This window comes from Salmo salar, chromosome 15 (assembly GCF_965601325.2).
Source record: "Salmo salar chromosome 15, fSalSal1, whole genome shotgun sequence".
In the NCBI taxonomy this organism is placed as follows: Eukaryota; Metazoa; Chordata; class Actinopteri; order Salmoniformes; family Salmonidae; genus Salmo; species Salmo salar.
This window is the reverse complement of record NC_138305.1, coordinates 73,249,507-73,276,731: the sequence shown is the minus strand read 5'-3', so window position 1 is coordinate 73,276,731 and position 27,225 is coordinate 73,249,507. Positions and strand designations below refer to the sequence as shown.

Here is a 27,225-nt window from a genome sequence, read left to right as displayed (position 1 = left end):
CCCTGTCACGCCCTGCCCTACTCTACTATAGAAAATGACATCTTACTAGGGTCAGGATGTGACAGAGTGTGCTAAAGCAGTGAATAAAGCAAACTTAGGGAGGAGGCTTCTGATGTTAACATGCATGAACCCAAGGCTTTTACGGTTGCAGAAGTCAACAAGTGGGAGCGCCTAGGGACACACAGGGCCTGGGTTAAGCTCTACATCACCAGAGGAGGAGTAGGATAAGGGTACGGCTAAAAGGAGCAGATTTCTGTTCAGAGGAGACTATGTGAATCAGGCCTTCATGGTTGAATTGCTGCAAGGAAACCACTACTAAAGGACACCAATAAGAAGAAGAGACTTGCTTGGGCCAAGAAACACAAGCAATTAGACCGGTGGAAATCTGTCCTTTGGTTTTATGTGTCCAAATTTCAGATTTTTGGTTCCAACCGCCGTGTTTTTGTGAGACGCAGAGTAGGTGAACAGATGATCTCCACATGTGTGGTTCCCACCGTGAAGCATGGAGGAGGAGGTGTGATGGTGTTGGGGGTGCTTTGCTGGTGACACTGTCTGTGATTTATTTAGAATTCAAGGCACACTTAACCTGCATGGCTACCACATCATTCTGTAGCGATACGCCATCCCATCTGGTTTGCTCTTATTGGGACTATCATTTGTTTTTCAACCGGACAATGACCCAAAACACACCACCAGGCTGTGTAAGGGCTATTTGACCAAGAAGAAGAGTGATGGTGCTGCATCAGATGACCTGGCCTCCACAATCACCCGACCTCAACCCAATTGAGATGGTTTGGGATGAGTTGGACCACAGAGTGAAGGAAAAGCAGCCAACAAGTGCTCAGCATATGTGGGAACTCCTTCATGACTGTTGGAAAAGCATTCCTCATGAAACTGGTTGAGAGAATGCCACGCATGTGCAAAGCTGTCATCAAGGCAAAGGGTGGCTACTTTGAAGAATCTAAAATATATTTTGTTTTGTTTAACACTTGTGGTTACTACATGATATGTGTTATTTCGTAGTTTGATGTCTTCACAATTATTTGACAATGTGTAAAATAGTAAAAATAAAGAAAAACCCTTGAATGAGTTAGGTTTGTCCAAACTTTTGACTGGTACTCTATATACAGTGCATTTGGAAAGTATTCAGACCCTTTGACTTTTTCTACATTTTGTTATGTTACAGCCTTATTCTAAAAATGATGAAATATTTTTTTTTGTCTTATCTACACACAATACCCCATAATGACAAAGCTTCAACAGGTTTAGACATTTATTAAAAATAACAAACTGAAATGTCACATTCACAGTGCCTTCGGAAAGTATTCAGACCACTTGACTTTTTCCACATTTTGTTACGTTACAACCTTATTCTAAGATTGAGGGGAAAAAACAATTGAATCAACCTACACACAATACCAAAGCAAAAACAGGTAAAAACTAAAATGAAATATGACATTTACATAATTATTCAGACCCTTTACTCAGTACTCTGAAGCACCTTTTGTAGTGATTACAGCCTCGAGTCTTCTTGGGTATGATGCTACAAGCTTGGCACACCTGTATATGGGGAGTTTCTCCCATTCTTCTCTGCAGATCCTTTCAGGTTGGATGGGGAGAGTCGCTGCACAGCTATTTTCAGGTCTCTTCAGAGATGTTCAAATCGGGCTCAAGTCTGGGCTCTGGCTGGGCCAATCAAGGACATTCAGAGACTTGTCCTGAAGCCACTGCTGCGTTGTCTTGGCTGTGTGCTTAGGGCCGTTGTCCTGTTGGAAGGTGAATCTTCGCTGTAGTCGGAGGTCCTGAGCGCTCTGGAGCAGGTTTTCATCAAGGATCTCGCTCTACTTAGCTCCGTTCAGGCCAAAGAGTTCAATCTTGGTTTCATCAGACCAGAGAATCTTGTTTCTCATGGTCTGAAAGTCTTTAGGTGCCTTTTGGCAAACTCCTAGCGGGCAGTCATGTGCCTTTTACTGGGGAGTGGCTTCCGTCTGGCCACTCTACCATAAAGGTCTAAATACCGTAATTTCCGGACTATTAAGCGCACCTGAATATAAGCCGCACCCACAAAATATGGTTAGTCAAAATATCGTTAGTCACCTGTCTATAAGCCACAGGTGCCTACCGGTACATTGAAACAAATGAACTTTACACAGGCTTTAACGAAACACGGCTTGTAACAAAAATAAATAGGCTTTAACAAATCAAGGCTTGTAACAAAAATAAATAGGCTTTAACGAAACACGGCTTGTAACAAAAAATAAAAAATTAGCAGTAAGCTTTAGTTGTCTTTTTGCACTGAGTCAATTCCTCACGCTGCTGTTTCCAACGTCTTATCATCGACTCATTAAGACCAAGCTCCCGTGCAGCAGCTGCTCTATTTCCTTTTCCAACAGCCAGATCAATCGCCTTCAACTTGAAAGCTGCATCATATGCATTTCTCCGTGTCTTTGCCATGATGAGGGTGACAAAATGACTACCGTAATCAGAATGATGGGAAGTTTGAGAGCGCTCGATTTAATGTAAACAGTAAACAAAAAGGTTGTTTGACCTTAACCCGTTCGGCAATTTCATTGGTCTAATGAAAGCTTCATGCTGCCAAAAAACTGAGCACGTCACAGAATGTGTTTTTTGGAAGAAAAGAAATTGAAAGCGGGAAAAATCCATATATTAGCCGCGTCATTGTTAAAGCCGCGGGGTTCAAAGCGTGGGGAAAAAGTAGCGGCTTATAGTCCGGAATTTACGGTAGTGGAGTGTTGCAGAGATGGCTGTCCTTCTGGAAGGTTCTAACATCTCCACAGAGGAACTCTGGAGCTCTGTCAGAGTGACCATCGGGTTCTTGTTCACTTTCCTGATCAAGGCCCTTCTCCCCTGATTGCTCAGTTCGGCCGTGCGGCCAGCTCGAGGATGAGTCTTGGTGGTTCCAAACTTCTTCCATTTAAGAATGATGGAGGCCACTGTGTTCTTGGGGAACCTCAATGCTGCAGACATTTTTTGGAACCGCTCCCCAGATCTGTGCCTCGACACAATCCTGTCTCGGCACTCTACGGACAATTCCTTCGAGCTCATGGCTTGGTTTTTGCTCTGACATGCACTGTCAACTGTCGGACCTTATATGGACAGATGTGTGCCTTTCCAAATCATATCCAATCAATTGAATTTATCACAGGTGGACTCCAATCAAGTTGTAGGAACATCTCAAGGATGATCAATGGAAACCTGATGCACCTGAGCTCAATTTCGAGGCTGATAGCAAAGGGTCTGAAAACCTATGTAAATATGGTATTTCTGTTTTTTATTTTTCATAAATTTGCAACAATTTTTTAAAACGTGTTTTTGCTTTGTGTAGATTGAGGGGGGAAAACGATTTAATAAAGTTTAGAATAAGGCTGTAACGTAACAAAATGTGAAAAAAGTCAAGGGGTCTAAAGACTTTCCGAATGCAGTGTGTGTGTGTGTGTGTGTGTGTGTGTGTGTGTGTGTGTGTGTGTGTGTGTGTGTGTGTGTGTGTGTGTACACACACACATAAAGTGTATTAATATGAGTGTGCATTTTCTTTGTCTGGTAGTTTGGAAAGGTGCGCACCATCACCACGCGCTCTAACTCTATCAAGCAGGGCAAAGACCAGCACTTCCCCGTCATGATGAACGGCAAAGAGGACATCCTGTGGTGCACCGAGTTGGAGAGGTGAGACCTAGAACCACAACTCTAATCTCACTGTGCCACTCTCTTGGGACTAATTTGTCCCAAGTGCGCCCTCTACCTTTTTTAACTGTGGTGCCTCTGTTAAAAAACAATGTCAAATCACATTCCTGGGTCATGTCACTAGGCACCAAACAAAAGAAAACAGACTGAAACAAGGAGGGACTACCGGAACTTGTCTGTAGCTCGTTTTTGTTTTCTGTTGCAAAATGTTTTGCTACTGTGTGCACTAATGAATGAGACCCAACTCTGCCCACAATGCCCTCTGATGCCATTTTAATGCTAATAATCATACATTTTATTTTAAGCGTTTTCCATGACACCCGAAGTCACTTTACATACACAAGAAAATCAGCAGGATAAATAGCAATACAATGACATATTAAATAAGTATAAAAAACCTGATGACAGACTAACCATAGAGAACACTAAACATGATGACAGACTAACCAGGGAGAACACTAAACATGATGACAGAGTAACCATAGAGAACACTAAACATGATGACAGACTAACCAGGGGGAACACTAAACATGATGACAGAATAACCATGGAGAACACTAAACATGAAGACAGACAATCCAGGGAGAACACTAAACATGATGACAGACTAACCATAGAAAACACTAAACATGATGACAGACTAACCATAGAAAACACTAAACATAATGTCAAACTAACCAGGGAGAACACTAAACATGATGACAGACTAACCAGGGGGAACACTAAACATGATGACAGAATAACCATGGAGAACACTAAACATGAAGACAGACAATCCAGGGAGAACACTAAACATGATGACAGACTAACCATAGAAAACACTAAACATGATGACAGACTAACCATAGAAAACACTAAACATGATGACAGACTAACCAGGGAGAACACTAAACATGATGACAGACTAACCATGGAGAACACTAAACATGATGACAGAATAACCATGGAGAACACTAAACATGATGACAGACTAACCAGGGAGAACACTAAACATGATGACAGACTAACCATAGAAAACACTAAACATGATGACAGACTAACCAGGGGGAACACTAAACATGATAACAGACTAAGCAGGGGGAACACTAAACATGATGACAGACTAACAATGGAGAACACTAAACGTGATGACAGACTAACCATAGAAAACACTAAACATAATGTCAAACTAACCAGGGAGAACACTAAACATGAAGACAGACTAACCAGGGGGAACACTAAACATGATGACAGACTAACCAGGGAGAACACTAAACATGAAGACAGACAAACCAGGGAGAACACTAAACATGATGACAGACTAACCATGGAGAACACTAAACATGATGACAGACTAACCATAGAGAACACTAAACATGATGACAGACTAACCAGGGAGAACACTAAACATGATGACAGACTAACCAGGGAGAACACTAAACATGATGACAGACTAACCATGGAGAACACTAAACATGATGACAGACTAACCAGGGGGAACACTAAACATGATGACAGACTAAGCAGGGAGAACACTAAACATGATGACAGACTAACCATGGAGAACACTAAACATGATGACAGACTAACCATAGAAAACACTAAACATAATGTCAAACTAACCATGGAGAACACTAAACATGATGACAGACTAACCAGGGAGAACACTAAACATGATGACAGACTGACCAGGGGGAACACTAAACATGATGACAGACTAACCAGGGAGAACACTAAACATGAAGACAGACAAACCAGGGAGAACACTAAACATGATGACAGACTAACCAGGGAGAACACTAAACATGAAGACAGACTAACCAGGGAGAACACTAAACATGATGACAGACTAACAATGGAGAACACTAAACATGATGACAGACTAACCATAGCAAACACTTAACATGATGACAGACTAACCATAGCAAACACTAAACATGATGACAGACTAACCATAGAAAACACTAAACATGATGACAGACTAACCATAGAAAACACTAAACATGATGACAGACTAACCAGGGAGAACACTAAACATGATGACAGACTAACCATGGAGAACACTAAACATGGTGACAGACTAACCAGGGAGAACACTAAACATGGTGACAGACTAACCAGGGGGAACACTAAACATGATGACAGACTAACCATAGAAAACACTAAACATGATGACAGACTAACCAGGGGGAACACTAAACATGATGACAGACTAACCAGGGAGAACACTAAACATGATGACAGACTAACCAGGGAGAACACTAAACATGATGACAGACTAACCATGGAGAACACTAAACATGGTGACAGACTAACCAGGGAGAACACTAAACATGATGACAGACTAACCATAGAGAACACTAAACATGATGACAGACTAACCAGGGAGAACACTAAACATGATGACAGACTAACCAGGGGGAACACTAAACATGATGACAGACTAACCAGGGAGAACACTAAACATGATGACAGACTAACCAGGGAGAACACTAAACATGATGACAGACTAACCAGGGAGAACACTAAACATGATGACAGACTAACCAGGGGGAACACTAAACATGGTGACAGACTAACCAGGGGGAACACTAAACATGATGACAGACTAAGCAGGGAGAACACTAAACATGATGACAGACTAACCATGGAGAACACTAAACATGATGACAGACTAACCATAGAAAACACTAAACATAATGTCAAACTAACCATGGAGAACACTAAACATGATGACAGACTAACCAGGGAGAACACTAAACATGATGACAGACTGACCAGGGGGAACACTAAACATGATGACAGACTAACCAGGGAGAACACTAAACATGAAGACAGACAAACCAGGGAGAACACTAAACATGATGACAGACTAACCAGGGAGAACACTAAACATGAAGACAGACTAACCAGGGAGAACACTAAACATGATGACAGACTAACAATGGAGAACACTAAACATGATGACAGACTAACCATAGCAAACACTTAACATGATGACAGACTAACCATAGCAAACACTAAACATGATGACAGACTAACCATAGAAAACACTAAACATGATGACAGACTAACCATAGAAAACACTAAACATGATGACAGACTAACCAGGGAGAACACTAAACATGATGACAGACTAACCATGGAGAACACTAAACATGGTGACAGACTAACCAGGGAGAACACTAAACATGGTGACAGACTAACCAGGGGGAACACTAAACATGATGACAGACTAACCATAGAAAACACTAAACATGATGACAGACTAACCAGGGGGAACACTAAACATGATGACAGACTAACCAGGGAGAACACTAAACATGATGACAGACTAACCAGGGAGAACACTAAACATGATGACAGACTAACCATGGAGAACACTAAACATGGTGACAGACTAACCAGGGAGAACACTAAACATGATGACAGACTAACCATAGAAAACACTAAACATGATGACAGACTAACCATAGAAAACACTAAACATGATGACAGACTAACCAGGGAGAACACTAAACATGATGACAGACTAACCATGGAGAACACTAAACATGGTGACAGACTAACCAGGGAGAACACTAAACATGGTGACAGACTAACCAGGGGGAACACTAAACATGATGACAGACTAACCATAGAAAACACTAAACATGATGACAGACTAACCAGGGGGAACACTAAACATGATGACAGACTAACCAGGGAGAACACTAAACATGATGACAGACTAACCAGGGAGAACACTAAACATGATGACAGACTAACCATGGAGAACACTAAACATGGTGACAGACTAACCAGGGAGAACACTAAACATGATGACAGACTAACCATAGAGAACACTAAACATGATGACAGACTAACCAGGGAGAACACTAAACATGATGACAGACTAACCAGGGGGAACACTAAACATGATGACAGACTAACCAGGGAGAACACTAAACATGATGACAGACTAACCAGGGAGAACACTAAACATGATGACAGACTAACCATAGAAAACACTAAACATGATGACAGACTAACCAGGGGGAACACTAAACATGATAACAGACTAAGCAGGGGGAACACTAAACATGATGACAGACTAACAATGGAGAACACTAAACGTGATGACAGACTAACCATAGAAAACACTAAACATAATGTCAAACTAACCAGGGAGAACACTAAACATGAAGACAGACTAACCAGGGGGAACACTAAACATGATGACAGACTAACCAGGGAGAACACTAAACATGAAGACAGACTAACCAGGGAGAACACTAAACATGATGACAGACTAACCATGGAGAACACTAAACATGATGACAGACTAACCATAGAGAACACTAAACATGATGACAGACTAACCAGGGAGAACACTAAACATGATGACAGACTAACCAGGGAGAACACTAAACATGATGACAGACTAACCATGGAGAACACTAAACATGATGACAGACTAACCAGGGGGAACACTAAACATGATGACAGACTAAGCAGGGAGAACACTAAACATGATGACAGACTAACCATGGAGAACACTAAACATGATGACAGACTAACCATAGAAAACACTAAACATAATGTCAAACTAACCATGGAGAACACTAAACATGATGACAGACTAACCAGGGAGAACACTAAACATGATGACAGACTGACCAGGGGGAACACTAAACATGATGACAGACTAACCAGGGAGAACACTAAACATGAAGACAGACAAACCAGGGAGAACACTAAACATGATGACAGACTAACCAGGGAGAACACTAAACATGAAGACAGACTAACCAGGGAGAACACTAAACATGATGACAGACTAACAATGGAGAACACTAAACATGATGACAGACTAACCATAGCAAACACTTAACATGATGACAGACTAACCATAGCAAACACTAAACATGATGACAGACTAACCATAGAAAACACTAAACATGATGACAGACTAACCATAGAAAACACTAAACATGATGACAGACTAACCAGGGAGAACACTAAACATGATGACAGACTAACCATGGAGAACACTAAACATGGTGACAGACTAACCAGGGAGAACACTAAACATGGTGACAGACTAACCAGGGGGAACACTAAACATGATGACAGACTAACCATAGAAAACACTAAACATGATGACAGACTAACCAGGGGGAACACTAAACATGATGACAGACTAACCAGGGAGAACACTAAACATGATGACAGACTAACCAGGGAGAACACTAAACATGATGACAGACTAACCATGGAGAACACTAAACATGGTGACAGACTAACCAGGGAGAACACTAAACATGATGACAGACTAACCATAGAGAACACTAAACATGATGACAGACTAACCAGGGAGAACACTAAACATGATGACAGACTAACCAGGGGGAACACTAAACATGATGACAGACTAACCAGGGAGAACACTAAACATGATGACAGACTAACCAGGGAGAACACTAAACATGATGACAGACTAACCAGGGAGAACACTAAACATGATGACAGACTAACCAGGGGGAACACTAAACATGGTGACAGACTAACCAGGGGGAACACTAAACATGATGACAGACTAAGCAGGGAGAACACTAAACATGATGACAGACTAACCATGGAGAACACTAAACATGATGACAGACTAACCATAGAAAACACTAAACATAATGTCAAACTAACCATGGAGAACACTAAACATGATGACAGACTAACCAGGGAGAACACTAAACATGATGACAGACTGACCAGGGGGAACACTAAACATGATGACAGACTAACCAGGGAGAACACTAAACATGAAGACAGACAAACCAGGGAGAACACTAAACATGATGACAGACTAACCAGGGAGAACACTAAACATGAAGACAGACTAACCAGGGAGAACACTAAACATGATGACAGACTAACAATGGAGAACACTAAACATGATGACAGACTAACCATAGCAAACACTTAACATGATGACAGACTAACCATAGCAAACACTAAACATGATGACAGACTAACCATAGAAAACACTAAACATGATGACAGACTAACCATAGAAAACACTAAACATGATGACAGACTAACCAGGGAGAACACTAAACATGATGACAGACTAACCATGGAGAACACTAAACATGGTGACAGACTAACCAGGGAGAACACTAAACATGGTGACAGACTAACCAGGGGGAACACTAAACATGATGACAGACTAACCATAGAAAACACTAAACATGATGACAGACTAACCAGGGAGAACACTAAACATGATGACAGACTAACCAGGGAGAACACTAAACATGATGACAGACTAACCATGGAGAACACTAAACATGGTGACAGACTAACCAGGGAGAACACTAAACATGATGACAGACTAACCATAGAAAACACTAAACATGATGACAGACTAACCATAGAAAACACTAAACATGATGACAGACTAACCAGGGAGAACACTAAACATGATGACAGACTAACCATGGAGAACACTAAACATGGTGACAGACTAACCAGGGAGAACACTAAACATGGTGACAGACTAACCAGGGGGAACACTAAACATGATGACAGACTAACCATAGAAAACACTAAACATGATGACAGACTAACCAGGGGGAACACTAAACATGATGACAGACTAACCAGGGAGAACACTAAACATGATGACAGACTAACCAGGGAGAACACTAAACATGATGACAGACTAACCATGGAGAACACTAAACATGGTGACAGACTAACCAGGGAGAACACTAAACATGATGACAGACTAACCATAGAGAACACTAAACATGATGACAGACTAACCAGGGAGAACACTAAACATGATGACAGACTAACCAGGGGGAACACTAAACATGATGACAGACTAACCAGGGAGAACACTAAACATGATGACAGACTAACCAGGGAGAACACTAAACATGATGACAGACTAACCAGGGAGAACACTAAACATGATGACAGACTAACCAGGGAGAACACTAAACATGATGACAGACTAACCAGGGGGAACACTAAACATGGTGACAGACTAACCAGGGGGAACACTAAACATGATGACAGACTAAGCAGGGAGAACACTAAACATGATGACAGACTAACCATGGAGAACACTAAACATGATGACAGACTAACCATAGAAAACACTAAACATAATGTCAAACTAACCATGGAGAACACTAAACATGATGACAGACTAACCAGGGAGAACACTAAACATGATGACAGACTGACCAGGGGGAACACTAAACATGATGACAGACTAACCAGGGAGAACACTAAACATGAAGACAGACAAACCAGGGAGAACACTAAACATGATGACAGACTAACCAGGGAGAACACTAAACATGAAGACAGACTAACCAGGGAGAACACTAAACATGATGACAGACTAACAATGGAGAACACTAAACATGATGACAGACTAACCATAGCAAACACTTAACATGATGACAGACTAACCATAGCAAACACTAAACATGATGACAGACTAACCATAGAAAACACTAAACATGATGACAGACTAACCATAGAAAACACTAAACATGATGACAGACTAACCAGGGAGAACACTAAACATGATGACAGACTAACCATGGAGAACACTAAACATGGTGACAGACTAACCAGGGAGAACACTAAACATGGTGACAGACTAACCAGGGGGAACACTAAACATGATGACAGACTAACCATAGAAAACACTAAACATGATGACAGACTAACCAGGGGGAACACTAAACATGATGACAGACTAACCAGGGAGAACACTAAACATGATGACAGACTAACCAGGGAGAACACTAAACATGATGACAGACTAACCATGGAGAACACTAAACATGGTGACAGACTAACCAGGGAGAACACTAAACATGATGACAGACTAACCATAGAGAACACTAAACATGATGACAGACTAACCAGGGAGAACACTAAACATGATGACAGACTAACCAGGGGGAACACTAAACATGATGACAGACTAACCAGGGAGAACACTAAACATGATGACAGACTAACCAGGGAGAACACTAAACATGATGACAGACTAACCAGGGAGAACACTAAACATGATGACAGACTAACCAGGGGGAACACTAAACATGGTGACAGACTAACCAGGGGAACACTAAACATGATAACAGACTAAGCAGGGGGAACACTAAACATGATGACAGACTAACCATGGGGAACACTAAACATGATGACAGACTAACCAGGGGAACACTAAACATGATTACAGACTAAGCAGGGGGAACACTAAACATGATGACAGACTAACCATGGGGAACACTAAACATGATGACAGACTAACCAGGGAAGTGAACTAGACAGAGGATAATAACTAAGACAACAGAGAATCTGGGTAAGCCTGTCTGAAGAGGTGTCTTTGGTGTGAACATATGGGAGTGTAGGGGTGCAGGAGGTAAGTGAGGTCGGTGGGTGCCAGTCCATTGTAAGTGAGGTATGTGAGTGCTTTGTAGGTGAGCATGAGCAATTTGAAGATGATCCTGTATTGAATTGGGAGCCAGTGGGAGTGATGTGGTCTCAGGGTCTGGTGTGTGTGAGGAATAGTCCAGCTGAATTTTGAACGCGTTTAAGTATGTCCAGTGTTTTGGCGGGCAGTCCATAGAGAAAGGCGTTGCAGTAGTCCAGGCGGAAGAAAACAAAGGTGTGAATGAGGGTTTCAACATTGGGGTCAGTGAGAGAGGGTCCGAGTTGTGAGATGTTTTGGAGGTGGAAGAAGGCTGACTTAGTGATGTTTCGGATGTGGGGTACAAATGACAGAGTGGGGTCAAATGTAACACCAACAAGGTTCCTGACTGTGGAATTGGATTGGATGGTGAAGCCGTCGATTTCCATTTTGAGTTCACCCAGTTTCTTGATGAGGGAGATGGGGCCCATGAGTTTTGTCGCCATTTAGTTTTTAAAAGTTTTCACTTCACAGAGATAGTCAACAACATGGGGGTTGCAGAGTGGTGGTGTTTTGTGTGGATGTAGATTTGTGTCTGCATAACAGTGAAATCTGAGTTCAAATACTAAACCGTAATGGACCTAACACTGAGCCTTGTGGGACACCTTGTGATACACCATTGTTCTGATCATCTGTTTCCTCAAGGATCTTTGGCTTCCCAGTCCACTACACAGATGTGTCCAACATGGGTCGCGGTGCCAGGCAGAAGCTGCTGGGCAGATCCTGGAGCGTACCCGTCATCAGACACCTGTTTGCCCCACTGAAGGACTACTTTGCATGTGAATAATTCCCTCCCTGATCCATCACTCTATCCATTCCACACCCCACCTTGATCTTCTCCAATCATGAGGCTGTGTAGGTAATGGTAGGGGAGGGCCCCTTCTGGAAGAGCAGGAGGACACAAGACTGGGCGAGTACAAATGGTGACTCTGCTCTCACCCCTCTCCGTTCAGCCTAGGTGTTTTCATCCAACACACTTGAAAAATACCCTACAATCAAGGAGCCAAACCTGCTTCTACTGAGCGAAACCAGCCCTGCCATAGGGGGATCATTTGAGGGTCCGGCTCCTATAGCCTTCCCTGTAGCAAAAGGCTGTGCTGAGTGTGACATGGAAAATACCACTGACGGTCAATCAGAAGTGCCAATGCCAAGTTATCCCCTGGTAGCGAAAGTATTATTTTAGGGTTTTAAGGTTTTAAACACTGCTTTTATTTTTTTTTAATTAATGACTTCCCCTTATGTTGTCTTTGACTGGTTTTGTTGTGATCACCATTTTTGGGGGGGTCAAACATATTTTGATGCCACGCTGATTTATATATATTCTTAAATTGATTTAGATCTCTTTATGAATGAGTAGAAATGTTTGTTTTTTTTTCATTTTTATGTCAATATAGTCAGGGTTGGGAAATATACATGTTCTTCTCCCAAATGCCAATGCGACTGAAGAAGAATCCATTCTCAGCCATATCCAAATATATATTTTTTTAAATACTGTAAAATCAATGCAAAGACATGTAAAGACATCTCAATATTGGACATTTTGACATTTGTCATCTGCTACTGTTCTAAGATATCCATATTTTTGAACTGGAAGTTTTTCACCAAAAATAACTGGGCATTACCTCATCATCCAGGGCATCTAAAAAAAAACACCTTGGTCATCTGTTCAAAAACAACAACAAAAACATTTTACACTTATTTTTTAGTCACTGGAATGTTTTATAGAACTTTTATACTTCATTGTTATACTGTATATATGCAAATGTTTACAGGATTTAACAGTATTTGATTGGACTGGGAGTTTGACTGTCCTAATGTCATCTTAAATTAATATTTTTAAATCTGTGAATTTCAGCAGTTGATAACCCCCAGTAAGGGGCATAGATATGCCTCACCTCACATTAAAGTACTCTGGACTTCAGATTGAAGTACAATATACACTTTTTGTCTACTCATTTTGGCTACATTTGTAGCCCTTTTTTGATTTGGTAATTGAATGTGTACAGTTTGCTATTCAGTTTTTTAAATACTGGACATTTAACAGATTTGACATATCATATGTGCACAGTGGAGACCTGCCAGTTATTTGTTTTTGAGTTGTCTGTACTCACTGAGTACTACTTAATAATACTCACTCATTCAGGGTGCCTTTTATCAGTATGTTCAAAGAGCTACTTCAGTTACACACTGGTTGTATGTCCATGACATAACCAGCAGTTGCTTTACTTCAAAGGTTATTTTTTACTAAGATGCCAAAATACATAAATCGTTTACATGCTTTATCACTACTGTATCCTTTTAAATGTTTGCTGAATGTCATGCTTATGATTTTGAATATTCTAAAAGTTTTTTCTATAATTTTATGACTGTACCTTTAAAATGTTTAGTTTAATATACTCAGATATTCTGCTTTTTTGCAACAGTATCTGAAATAGTAGCACAATATACTGTATTTTAGGCTTGCTTCACATTTATCATTTTATAGAGCATTTTAGAACTTGATTTTAATCAATAGGATTTTTTTATTGTCAGTGGATGTTAGATTTGCAACTTCGACAAATGTTAGATGTGTATGATTTATCTTTTGTGAAAAATACTTTCTCCAGTAGTACTGTACTTTCATTGTGCTTTCAGCATTTTTTCATTAACCTTTTTTAATCTACACTTGTGGTTTGAAGTACAAGCAATTCAAAAAGACCAGTCTGCTATTTTTGTACTTCTTGTGCACTTTTTGAAAAAGCAGCAAGAAAGTATGTCTGTGTACTCAGTATATGTTACTTTTATTCAATAAAAAGCCTTCATTCTAAGCTGACATATGGAATTGTTTTAAGAAGGTCATACTGTGGATCATTTAGCTATTTGATTTTGAATTTTAGGACCCCTTTAGGCATCAAAAAAAAAATATATATGCGTTTTTCACTATATATATTTTTCACTATATATATTTCACTATATATATATATATATATATATATTTACATACACTCAATTAGTATTTGGTAGCATTGCCTTTAAATTGTTTAACCTCTCTTGGGTATGTGGGACACACTATTCAACAGCCAGTGAAATAGCAGGGCGCCAAATTCAAAATGACAGAAATCGCATAATACAAATTTCTCAAACATACGACTATTTTACACCATTTTAAAGATACACTTCTCCTTAATGCAACCACACTGTCCAATTTCAAAAAGGCTTTACAGCGAAAGCGAAACATTAGATTATGTTAGGACACCACCTAAACAAGAAAAGCCACACAGCCATTTTCCTAGCAAGGAGAGGCGTCACAAAAACCAGAAATACAGCTAAAATTAAGCACTAACCTTTGAAAATCTTCATCAGATGACACTCATAGGACATTATGTTACACAATACATGTATGTTTTGTTCGATCAAGTTCATATTTATATCCAAAAACAGCATTTTACATTGGCGCGTGATGTTCAGAAAATGTTTGCCTCCCAATACTTCCGGTGAATGTGCACATTAATTTACAGAAATACTCATCATAAACATTGACAAAATACATAACAATTATTTAAAGAATTATAGATAGACTACTACTTAATGCAACCGCTGTGTTAGATTTCAAAATAACTTTACGGAGAAAGCACATTGTTCAATATTCTGAGTACAGAGCTCAGCCATCAATGCAAGCTATACAGCTACCCGCCAAGTCATGGCATCAATAAAACTCTATATTAGTGTTATAAATCTTTCCTTACCTTTGCTGATCTTCGACGGAATGCACTCGCAGGACTCCCACAAGAAATTTAATTTGTTCGATAAAGTCCATAATTTATGTCCAAATACCTCCATTTTGTTGGCGCGTCTGGAACACTATTCCAAAGGCACGATGCGGGAGCGCAAATCAATAGACGAAAAGCTCAAAAGTTCCATTACCGTTTGTAGAAACATGTGAAACGATGTTTACAATCAATCCTTAGGGTGTTTTTAACATAAATAATCGATAACATTCCAACCGGACAATAGCGTATTCATTACAGAAGAAAAATAAAAATGCTAGCCATGCGTGAACGCGCATGAAGTAACTACATGACCTCAGACAGTCCACTGCTTGAACCGGCTGTTATTCCCTCAAAATTCACCACAGAAGCCTCAAACAACTTTCTAAAGACTGTTGACATCTAGTGGAGCCGTAGGAAGTGCAACATGACCCCACAGACACCGTAGTCTGAATAGGCAATGGTTTGAAAGACTACAAGTCTCAGATTTCCCACTTCCTGGTTGGATTCTTCTCAGGTTTTTGCCTGCCATATGAGTTCTGTTCTGTTCTCACAGACACCATTCAAACAGTTTTAGAAGCTTCAGAGTGTTTTCTAATAATATGCATATTCTAGTTCCTGGGCCCGAGTAATAGGCAGTTTAATTTGGGTCCGTTTTTCATCCGGACGTCAAAATACTGCCCCCTACCCTAGAGAAGTTAACTTGGGTCAAAAGTTTTGGGTAGCCTTCCACAAGCTTGCCACAATAAGTTGGGTGAATTTTGGCCCATTCCTCCTGACAGAGTCAGGTTTGTAGGCCTCCTTGCTCACACACACTTTTTCAGTTCTGCCCACAAATTTTCTATAGGATTGAGGTCAGGGTTTGTGATGGCCACTCCAATACCTTGACTTTGTTGTCCTTAAGCCATTTTGCCACAACTTTGAAAGTATGCTTGGGGTCATTGTCCATTTGGAAGACTCATTTGCGACCAAGCTTTAACTTCCTCACTGACGTCTTCAGATGTTGCTTCATTATATCCACATAATTTTCCATTCTCATGATGCCATCTATTTTGTGAAGTGCACCAGTCCCTCCTGCAGCAAAGCACCCCCACAACATGATGCTGCCACCCCCATGCTTCACGGTTGGGATGATGTTCTTCGGCTTGCAAGCGTCCCCCTTTTTCCTCCAAACATAACGATGGTCATTATGGCCAAACAGTTCTATTTTTGTTTCATCAGACTAGAGGACATTTCTCCAAAAAGTACAATCTTTGTTCCCATGTGCAGCTGCAAACAGTAGTTTGCAGGCTTTTTTATGGCGGTTTTGGAGCAGTGGCTTCTTCCTTGCTGAGCGGCCTTTCAGGTTATGTCGATATAGGACTTGTTTTACTGTGGATATAGATACTTTTGTACCTGTTTCCTCCAGCATCTTCACAAGGTCCGTTGCTGTTGTTCTGGGATTGATTTGCACTTTTCGCACCAAAGTACGTTCATAAACCGTCTCCTTCCTGAGCGGTATGACGGCTGCGTGGTCCTATGGTGTTTATGCTTGCGTACTATTGTTTGTACAGATGAACGTGGTACCTTCAGGCGTTTGGAAATTGCTCCCAAGGATGAACCAGACTTGTGGAGGTCTACAATGAATTTTTTGAATTCTTGGCTGATTTCTTTTGATTTCCCCATGATGTCAAGCACAGTGGCGGTTCTAGACCATTTCAACTGGGGGGGCCAAGCTGGGGCCAGTTGTTCTGTTAGAGGGGCCAGTTACATTAGATGTTATTGTTGTCATATCGTTTTCTTCACTGCATTGCAGGCATTAGTTATGTAAAAATGATTTCATACTCCACATTTAGGGGGGAAACAAGGGGGTCCAAAATTGTTGTTGGCACAGGGACACTGCCCCCCCCCCCAGAACCGCTAGTGGTCAAGCAAAGAGGCACTGAGTTTGAAGGTAGGCCTTTAAATACATCCACAGGTACACCTCCAATTGACTCAAATTATGTCAATTAGCCTATCAGAAGCTTCTAAAGCCATGACATAATTTTCAGGAATTTTCCAAGCTGTTTAAAGGCACAGTCAACTTAGTGTATGTAAACGTCTGACCAATTGGAATTGTGATACAGTGAATTATAAGTGAAATAATCTGTCTGTAAACAATTGTTGGAAAAATCACTTGTGTCATGCAGAAAGTAGATGTCCTAACCGACTTGCCAAAACTATAGTTTGTTAACAAGAAATTTGTGGAGTAGTTGAAAAACGAGTTTTAATGACTCCAACCTAAGTGTATATAAACTTCCGACTTCAACTGTATATATTGTGGCAAAGAAGGGGGTCGAGTGATACATGGCAGATGTGTGAGAGCAGAACTAATAAACGGGCTCTGCCCGATCACTAAAATGGCCACCCCGATCAGAACTACAGATCACAAAATGGCCGGCTGCCAAAACTACAATTCCCAGAAGCAAGGGGAACCCTGAGAAGGTGGGGCCGACCCACAGATGAAGGGTCAAGACAAACCAGGAAGAGAGTGAGAGGGCTGGAAGGATCTGTGAACCATAGAGAAAGAGACGATATATATTGGCTGGATTTACCATGTATGAGCTGGATTGTTTTGGATTTACCTGTTGGTGTTTGGACCTGGACCTACCGAGAACCCGATTCGTGTACCGAACACTGCTATCCTTGACCTTGCCTGCGGCCTAGGTGGACCCGGACAGAGAAACAAACACACAGGTACTGTCCTGTTCGAAAGAACTCTCATTCTGGGGTGATTTTGGTGACAGTTTCCCACTTAATTTGTGACAAACGCTCCTAACCTTGAAGAGGTCTGCCACACGTGGTGGAGAATGCGGGCAAAGGACTAACCATACCGCTGGTTAGGTAGAAAAATAAAAAATGTTCAGTTAGCACTCCAAAGGGGAGTCAGGTTTTTTATTTTTTTGCCTTTGTTTGGTTAGGACAGTTTCTCGGGAAAATGAGTATGGAGGGAGCCATACAGGCCCTGTTACAAGTGGCGGCCGCCCAACAAGAGGCAACTAGAGTTCAACAAATAGCTCATCAGGATTTAATGCGAATGTATCAGGACACGTTACAGGTCCAGCACCGCACCAACCAGCTGCTCAGAAAAGAGCAAGAGAGGTACACCCGGGAGTTAACCTGTTGGGTCTAGGGGGCAGCATTTGCACGTCTGGATAAAAAAAATGTACCCGATTTAATCTGGTTACTAATCCTACCCAGTAACTAGAATATGCATATACTTATTATATATGGATAGAAAACACTCTAAAGTTTCTAAAACTGTTTGAATGGTGTCTGTGAGTATAACAGAACTCATTTGGTAGGCAAAACCCTGAGACATTTTCTGACAGGAAGTGGATACCTGATGTGTTGTATTGACTTTAAACCTATCCCATTGAAAAACACAGGGGCTTAGGAATATTTTGGCACTTCCTATTGCTTCCACTAGATGTCACCAGCCTTTACAAAGTGTTTTGAGTCTTCTGGAGGGAGATCTGACCGAACAAGAGCCATGGAACGATGATGTCCCATTAGACACCTGGCGCGCGAGTTCATGTTGGGTACCCTCGTTCCAATACGTTATAAAAGAGTATGCATTCGTCCACCTTGAATATTATTCATGTTCTGGTTAAAAAAGGCCCTAATGATTTATGCTATACAACGTTTGACATGTTTGAACGAACGGAAATATATTTTTTCCCCTCGTTCATGACGAGAAGTCCGGCTGGCTTACATCATGTGCTAACGAGACGGAGATTTTTGGACATAAATGTTGAGCTTTTTTGAACAAAACTACATTCGTTATGGACCTGTGATACCTGGAAGTGACATCTGATGAAGAGAATCAAAGGTAATGGATTATTTACATAGTATTTTCGATTTTAGATCTCCCCAACATGACGTCTAGTCTGTATCGCAACGCGTATTTTTCTGGGCGCAGTGCTCAGATTATTGCAAAGTGTGATTTCCCAGTAAGGTTATTTTTAAATCTGGCAAGTTGATTGAGTTCAAGAGATGTAAATCTATAATTCTTTAAATGACAATATAATATTTTACCAATGTTTTCTAATTTTAATTATTTAATTTGTGACGCTGACTTGACTGCCGGTTATTGGAGGGAAACGATTTCCTCAACATCAATGCCATAGTAAAACGCTGTTTTTGGATATAAATATGAACTTGATAGAACTAAAAATGCATGCATTGTCTAACATAATGTCCTAGGAGTGTCATCTGATGGAGATTGTAAAAGGTTAGTGCATCATTTTAGCTGGTTTTATGGTTTTGGTGACCCTGTCTTTGACTTGACAAAACATTACACACAACTCTTGTAAATGTACTGTCCTAACATACTCTAAATTTATGCTTTCGCCGTAAAACCTTTTTGAAATCGTAAAACGTGGTTAGATTAAGGAGATGTTTATCTTTCAAATGGTGTAAAATAGTTGTATTTTTGAAAAATTTGAATTTTGACATTTATTTGGATTCAAATTTGCCGCTCTTGAAATGCACCTGCTGTTGATGGAGTGCACCACGGGTGGCACGCTAGCGTCCCACCTAGCCCCAAGAGGTTAAGAGAAGGCCTAAAGGGGCTAGCGGATCAAATTGGGGCTCAGTTACCAGGTGCAAATACCCAGAGGCGGGCCAATCATTTTCTTCAAAAAATGACAAAGGACGGCAGAGAGGGAGAAGTGGCCGAAAGAAGAATGGGCAGGGCTTCTGGCACCATACCTGGCAGGGGATGCTCAAAAAGTGTATTTCGATCTGGAGTTGAAAGATGCACAGGATTACGCTAAACTAAAGGGAGAGATTCTGACTAGACTGGGAGTGACCGATACCGTGAGGGCACATCGCTTCCATCAGTGGTCCTACCGAGCTGGACAACCCCACCGAACACAGATGTTTGACTTTATTCACCTGGCACGGAAATGGTTGCGACCGGAGATCCGTTAATCCGCCAAGACCATCGTACTTGACCAGTTTCAGTGAGGTCTACCCCAAGAAGTGAGACGATGGGTTGGCCAGAACGAGGTACTTTCCGCCGACCATCTCGTGGGCCTGGTTGAACGGTATTGTACGGCAGGAACAGCTGAGCAGGCACGGGAGGAAAGATTCCCATTCTCCAGGCCTGGGCGAACCAGCGGACAGGGTAAGACTGTCCCAACATGTGGAGGGGGAAGAGAGCAGCGTGGGGCCGTGAGGAAAGATTCAGAATCGGGCCAAGACACTAAGGGAAAAGCCGGTCGAGGGGGTCTCCCCCCCCTGAAACCCTATTATCTGTTACAGTTGTAATCGACCGGGACATATTGCAGCCTACTGCCCTATTAAAGAAAAGCCAATGCAATGTAACCTCGGTGAAAAAGAAGATGATATATGGTATGCATGTCCTGTGGTAACCACTGTACTTGAAAGATCAAGAAACAGACATATGTGCAGGGTGAAGGTTGAAGGGAAAGAGGTTGAAGCACTGCTGGATTCCGGCAGTATGCTAACCCTGGTCGTTGCAAACCTAGTGCCGACTCATAAACTGGATACAAGTCAGGATATCAGTGTTACGTGCATTCATGGGGATACCCGTCTGTACCCCACAGCCTTAGTGAGCATACAAACAGAGGACGGTCTGCTGGATTATGAGGTCGGCGTGGTACCAAAGATGCCATATGATGTAATATTGGGTAGATACTTTCCTAACTTTGCGAAGATAGGCCAAAAGAACGTCATATTTGAGAAGCCAACAACCCTGACCAAGCAGGAAGAAGCATGGGGCCTTCAACCAAAGCCAATAAAAGAGGTCTCCCAGGGGCCAACCTCACCGGTGCTAGTAGGGGAGGATGAGGATGAAGTGGCAGACCTCGTTGATAATGAACAGCCCGGTACTAGTGGGGCTGGGGTCGATCTGAATCCAGAGGACGACTATCTAGAACCAGCAGACCTGGCAGGGTCCTTGACTAATTTCGGGACGGCCCAACACCAGGATCCAACCCTGCAGCAAGCCAGAGCAGATGTGCAGGTCGTAGATGGTACTCCCATAAATGATGGGATGATGCCTAATAGTTTTCCCCACTTCATCATGAAAAAAGGGTTTGGTGTACAGAGTCTCAAAAATAGGGGTTGATGTGGTGGAACAGTTGTTGGACCCCACCCAGTACCGGAGGACAGTACTGGATCTAGCTCATTGGCACATTCTGGGTGGACACCTTGGTATCGATAAAACCTGAGACCGGATTGTAAGGACGTTTTACTGGCCAGGAATTCAGGCTGAAGTGGCTCGGCATTGTGGAGAGTGCCCGGAGTGCCAGTTAACAGCTCCCCGACCAGCTGTTAGAAGCCCGTTAGTGCCACTCCCCATAATCCAAACGCCATTTGAGAGGATAGCGATGGATATAGTGGGCCCACTACCCAAATCCGCCAAAGGGCACCAATACATTCTGATCAATCCAGATTATGCCACTCGCTACCCAGAAGCCATTCCCCTTCGGACGATGGCTTCCAAAAATATCGCCAAGGAATTAGTGCTCTTGTTCACCAGGGTGGGGGTTCCAAAGGAGATCCTTACTGACCAGGGGACCCCCTTTATGTCCCGCCTTATGGCGGACCTTTGTAAATTGTGGCAGGTGAAACAGTTGAGGACATTGTTTTACCATCCTCAGACGGACGGGCTGGTTGAGAGATTCAACCGTACCCTGAAGTCATTGCTGAGGAAGGTAATTGATAAGGATGGGAAAAACTGGGATTGCATGTTGCCGTATCTGATGTTTGCCATTAGAGATGTTCCTCATGCCTCGCTGGGGTTTTCTCCCTTTGAGCTGGTTTATGGGAGCCACCCCGGGGAATCTTAGACATCGCCCGGGAAACCTGGGATCACCAATCCACCCCGTATACTAGTGTCATAGAGCACGTCACGGCAATGCAAGACAGGGTAGCCACAGTCATGCCCATCATCAGAGAGCACATGAGGCAAGCACAAGAGCACCAGCGGCACATTTATAACCGGCAGGCTACCCTGAGGGAATTTCAACCGGGAGATAAGGTGTTAGTGCTGATCCCCACGGTAGAGTGCAAACTACTAGCCACATGGAAAGGACCATATGAAGTACTGGAGAGAATAAGAGAAGTTAATTATCGGATCCGACAGCCAGGTCGAAGGCCACAGGAACAGATCTATCACATAAACCTGTTAAAAGCATGGAGAGAGAGAGAAACACTAATGGTCACGTACCCCACACACACTCAGGAGACCGCCGAAGTAAATATTTCCCCTACTCTGTCCCCAGCACAAGTACAGGAAGTAAAGACCCTGATCCAGAAAAACAGAGATGTGTTTTCAGAGGTACCCGGCCGAACTGAGGTTACGGCTCATGATATCGTTTCCCTACCAGGGAGAAAAGTGAGCATGAGGCCATATCAGGTACCCGAGGCTCAACAGGCCGCGATTAGAGCAGAGACGGAGAAAATGTTGACAGCTGGAGTGATCGAAGAGTCACATAGTGAGTGGTCTAGCCCAATTGTGATGGTCTCCAAGCCCGATGTGTCTTTGCGGTTCTGTAACGACTTTCGGAAGGTAAATGAAATCGCCAAGATTGATGCCTACCCCATGCCCCGAGTAGACGAACTACTGGAGAAAATTGGTAAAGCTCGGTACATTACGACCCTGGACCTGACCAAAGGGTACTGGCAAATTCCTCTGACCCCCAGGGCCAAAGAAAAGACAGCCTTTGCAACCTCTGACGGTTTGTTTCAATACACCGTCATGCCATTCTGCTTACACGGGGCCCCAGCCACCTTTCAACGGCTAATGGACAAGGTCCTAAAACTGCACCAAGCATACACCGCAGCTTATTTAGATGATGTGGGGATCTACAGCCCAGATTGGGAATCCCACTTACCCCGGGTACAGGCAGTGTTAGACGCCCTTAGAAAGGCAGGGCTCATGGTGAACCCTGCCAAGTGTTACGTGGGGTTAGAGGAAACAGAGTATCTGGGATACACCGTGGGAAGAGGGTTAATCAAACCCAAACGTAAGAAGGTGGAGGCAATTAGAGAATGGCCGAAACCAGTAAATAAGAAGCAGGTTCGAGCCATCCTAGGGCTGACCGGTTACCACCGAAAGTTCATCCCAAGTTATGCCACAGTGGCCGCCCCACTCACCGACATGACTAGAGCCAGAGGGCCAAACATGGTCAAATGGGATGAAAGGGCCACCAAAGCATTTAGGACATTACAGGAGGCTCTCTGCTGTAATCCAGTGCTGGTGGTACCAGACTTTGAGAGAGAGTTCGGGGTTCAGACAGATGCCTCAGAGGTCGGCTTGGGAGCAGTACTTTCCCAAGTGGTAGAAGGGGTGGAACACCCCATCCTGTTTTTAAGCAGGAAGCTGGAACCACGGGAAACCAACTACTCAGTCATTGAGAAAGAGGCACTGGCAGTAAAGTGGGTTCTAGAAAGCCTGAAATACTACCTGCTGGGGCACCAGTTCACCCTCACCAGTGACCATGCTCCACTCACCTGGATGCATAGGGCTAAAGAGAAGAACGCTCGGGTGATGCGGTGGTTTTTGAGTCTCCAACTGTTTCACTTTGACTTGAAACACAGAGCAGGGAAGGAAATGTGGATGGGTTATCCCGCATGCACGCATATTTTGCTGCAGTAGCCCGACCTAGGGGGTCGGATCTAGGGGGGAGATGTGTGGCAAAGAAGGGGGTCGAGTGATAAATGGCAGATGTGTGAGAGCAGAACTAATATACGGGCTCTGCCCGATCACTAAAATGGCCACCCCGATCAGAACTACAGATCACAAAATGGCCGACTGCCAAAACTACAATTCCCAGAAGCAAGGGGAACCCTCAGAAGGGGGGGCCGACCCACAGATAAAGGGTCAAGACAAACCAGGAAGAGAGAGAGAGGGCTGGAAGAATCTGTGAACCATAGAGAAAGAGACAATATATATTGGCTGGATTTACCGTGTATGAGCTGGATTGTTTTGGAATTACCTGTTGACGTTTGGACCTGGACCTACCGAGAACCCGATTCGTGTACCGACGGAGAAACAAACACACAGGTACTGTCCTGTTCGAATTAACTCTCGTTCTGGGGTGATTTTGGTGACCGTTTCCCACTTAATTTGTGACAAATGCTCCTAACCTTGAAGAGATCTGCCACATTATATATATATATATATATATCTCTCAATCTCTCTATTGAGATATATTGCAGACTCGTTGAAAAATATGTTAGTAATCTCCTTAAGAACAAACAGGAGTACATTTCTTTCCATAATTTACCTAAGGTTTTAAAAAGATATATATATTTCACCTTTATTTAACCAGATAGGCTAGTTGAGAACAAGTTCTTATTTGCAACTGCAACCTGGCCAAGATAAAGCATAGCAATTCGACACATACAACAACACAAAGTTACACATGGAATAAACAAAACATACAGTCAATAATACAGTAGAAAAAAGAAAACAGTCTATACACAGTGAGTGCAAATGAGGTAAGATAAGGGAGGTAAGGCAATAAATAGGCCATGGTGGCGAAGTAATTACAATATAGCAATTAAACACTGGAATGATAGATGTGCAGAAGATGAATGTGCAAGTAGAGATACTGGGGTGCAAAGGAGAAAGATAAATAAATACAGTTTGGGGATGAGGTGGTTGGATGGGCTGTTTACAGGTGCAGTGATCTGTGAGCTGCTCTGACAGCTGGTGCTTAAAGCTAGTGAGGGAGGTAAGAGTCTCCAGCTTCAGTGATTTTTGCAGTTCGTTCCAGTCATTGGCAGCAGAGAACTGGAAGGAAAGGCGACCAAAGGAGGAATTGGCTTTGGGGGTGACCAGTGAGATATACCTGCTGGAGCGCGTGCTACGAGTGGGTGCTGCTATGGTGACCAGTGAGCTGAGATAAGGCGTGGCTTTACCTAGCAAAGACTTGTAGATAACCTGTAGCCAGTGGGTTTGACGACGAGTATGAAGCGAGGGCCAACCAACGAGAGCGTACAGGCCGCAGTGGTGGGTAGTGTATGGGGCTTTGGTGACAAAACGGATGGCACAGTGATAGACTATAAACTTTGCTTGATTTACAATCCGATATGTCAGTCCTTACCTGTCCTGGTGATAAGGGTGGGTCGGTTGTTCTCATGGATTGGACAGTTTATGTAAATGAGTGTCATAAACAACTGCTTGACAACACCTCTTAGAAACTCCGAAGTGACCCCACTTCCCAATTTCAGAACATTATCTTTCCTGTCCTAGATGGGTGTTTTCAATTCTGGTCAGATTACCCCCCCCCCCCCCCCCCCCAAAAAAAAACACGACTTTTTGGCAATTCAACACCCTAAAATTGCCACATTATATACTTTGCCGAAATTACACAAGAATGTTACAAATCCTCCAGGGCACCCTATTGTATCAAATCAAATTGTATTGGTCACATACACATGGTTAGCTGATGTTATTGCGAGTGTAGTGAAATGCTTGATGGGCATTATCGACTTTTGTTTACTTTTTTATTAGACCAGTCGCAGAACAGCTCCCCTCCTTTTGTAAAGGACAGCAGCAGTATGATCTCTATTATTGAATATTTCGATCCTCTCCCTGATAATACTTTGAGTTACTTTTTATGTTGAGTCGTTATACAGAAATATTCCACACGAGGGCGGTATTGAAGCCATGGAACATTTTCTTCTGTAACGTCACCCTAATAAGTTACCTTCCAGTGCATGCATTATTGGCTGAAATAGTACTCACACACACAACTACTTCATGTTTGTAAATTATATATTTATTCAGAAGAAGGGTACTGCTATGGGATCCCCTATGGCTCCTTACTATGCTAATTTGTATGTGGGTTACATGGAGAAACAGTGCATTTACTCTCAAATGTTTTCTTGCCTAACATTATTATTTGGAAACGGTATATTGATGATATTTTTATTCTATGGAGGTGTGATGCAAAACAGCTTCAGGCATTCCATGCTCTCCTGTTCTGAGCACCTGAGATTTACTATGCAATCTGACACACGTCAAAACCGTTTCCTTGATCTTCTGATTTTGTGTGAGGATAATGTTCTATACACTGATCTTTACAGGAAACCTACTGATCATAACAATTTGTTGAGGGCTGATAGTTGTCACCAGCTTCCCTTGAAAAACAGTTTCCGTACAACCAATTCTGTCGACTCAAAAGAATTTGCAAAAAACAAATCAGATTTCGACAGAAATATGGCTTAGACGCAAAGAAAATTCAAGGAGAGAGGGTACAATAATGATCAGATTAATACTGCCATTGAAAAAAAATCGACATGATCTCCCTATAGGGT

General features: G+C 42.3%; 1 protein-coding gene across 1 annotated transcript in view; it reads left to right on the top strand.

Annotated features, from left to right (window-relative positions):
* LOC106572254 (DNA (cytosine-5)-methyltransferase 3B) overlaps nt 1–14,967 on the top strand; it is a 62,109-nt gene extending 47,142 nt beyond the window's left edge. The window contains exons 21-22 of the mRNA XM_082962029.1: nt 3,566–3,684; nt 12,806–14,967. Coding sequence (XP_082818155.1) covers nt 3,566–3,684; nt 12,806–12,947 — 261 coding nt within the window. The 3' untranslated portion in view covers nt 12,948–14,967. The remainder of the gene's footprint in view (nt 1–3,565; nt 3,685–12,805) is intronic.
* Nucleotides 14,968–27,225: the final 12,258 nt, after the last annotated feature.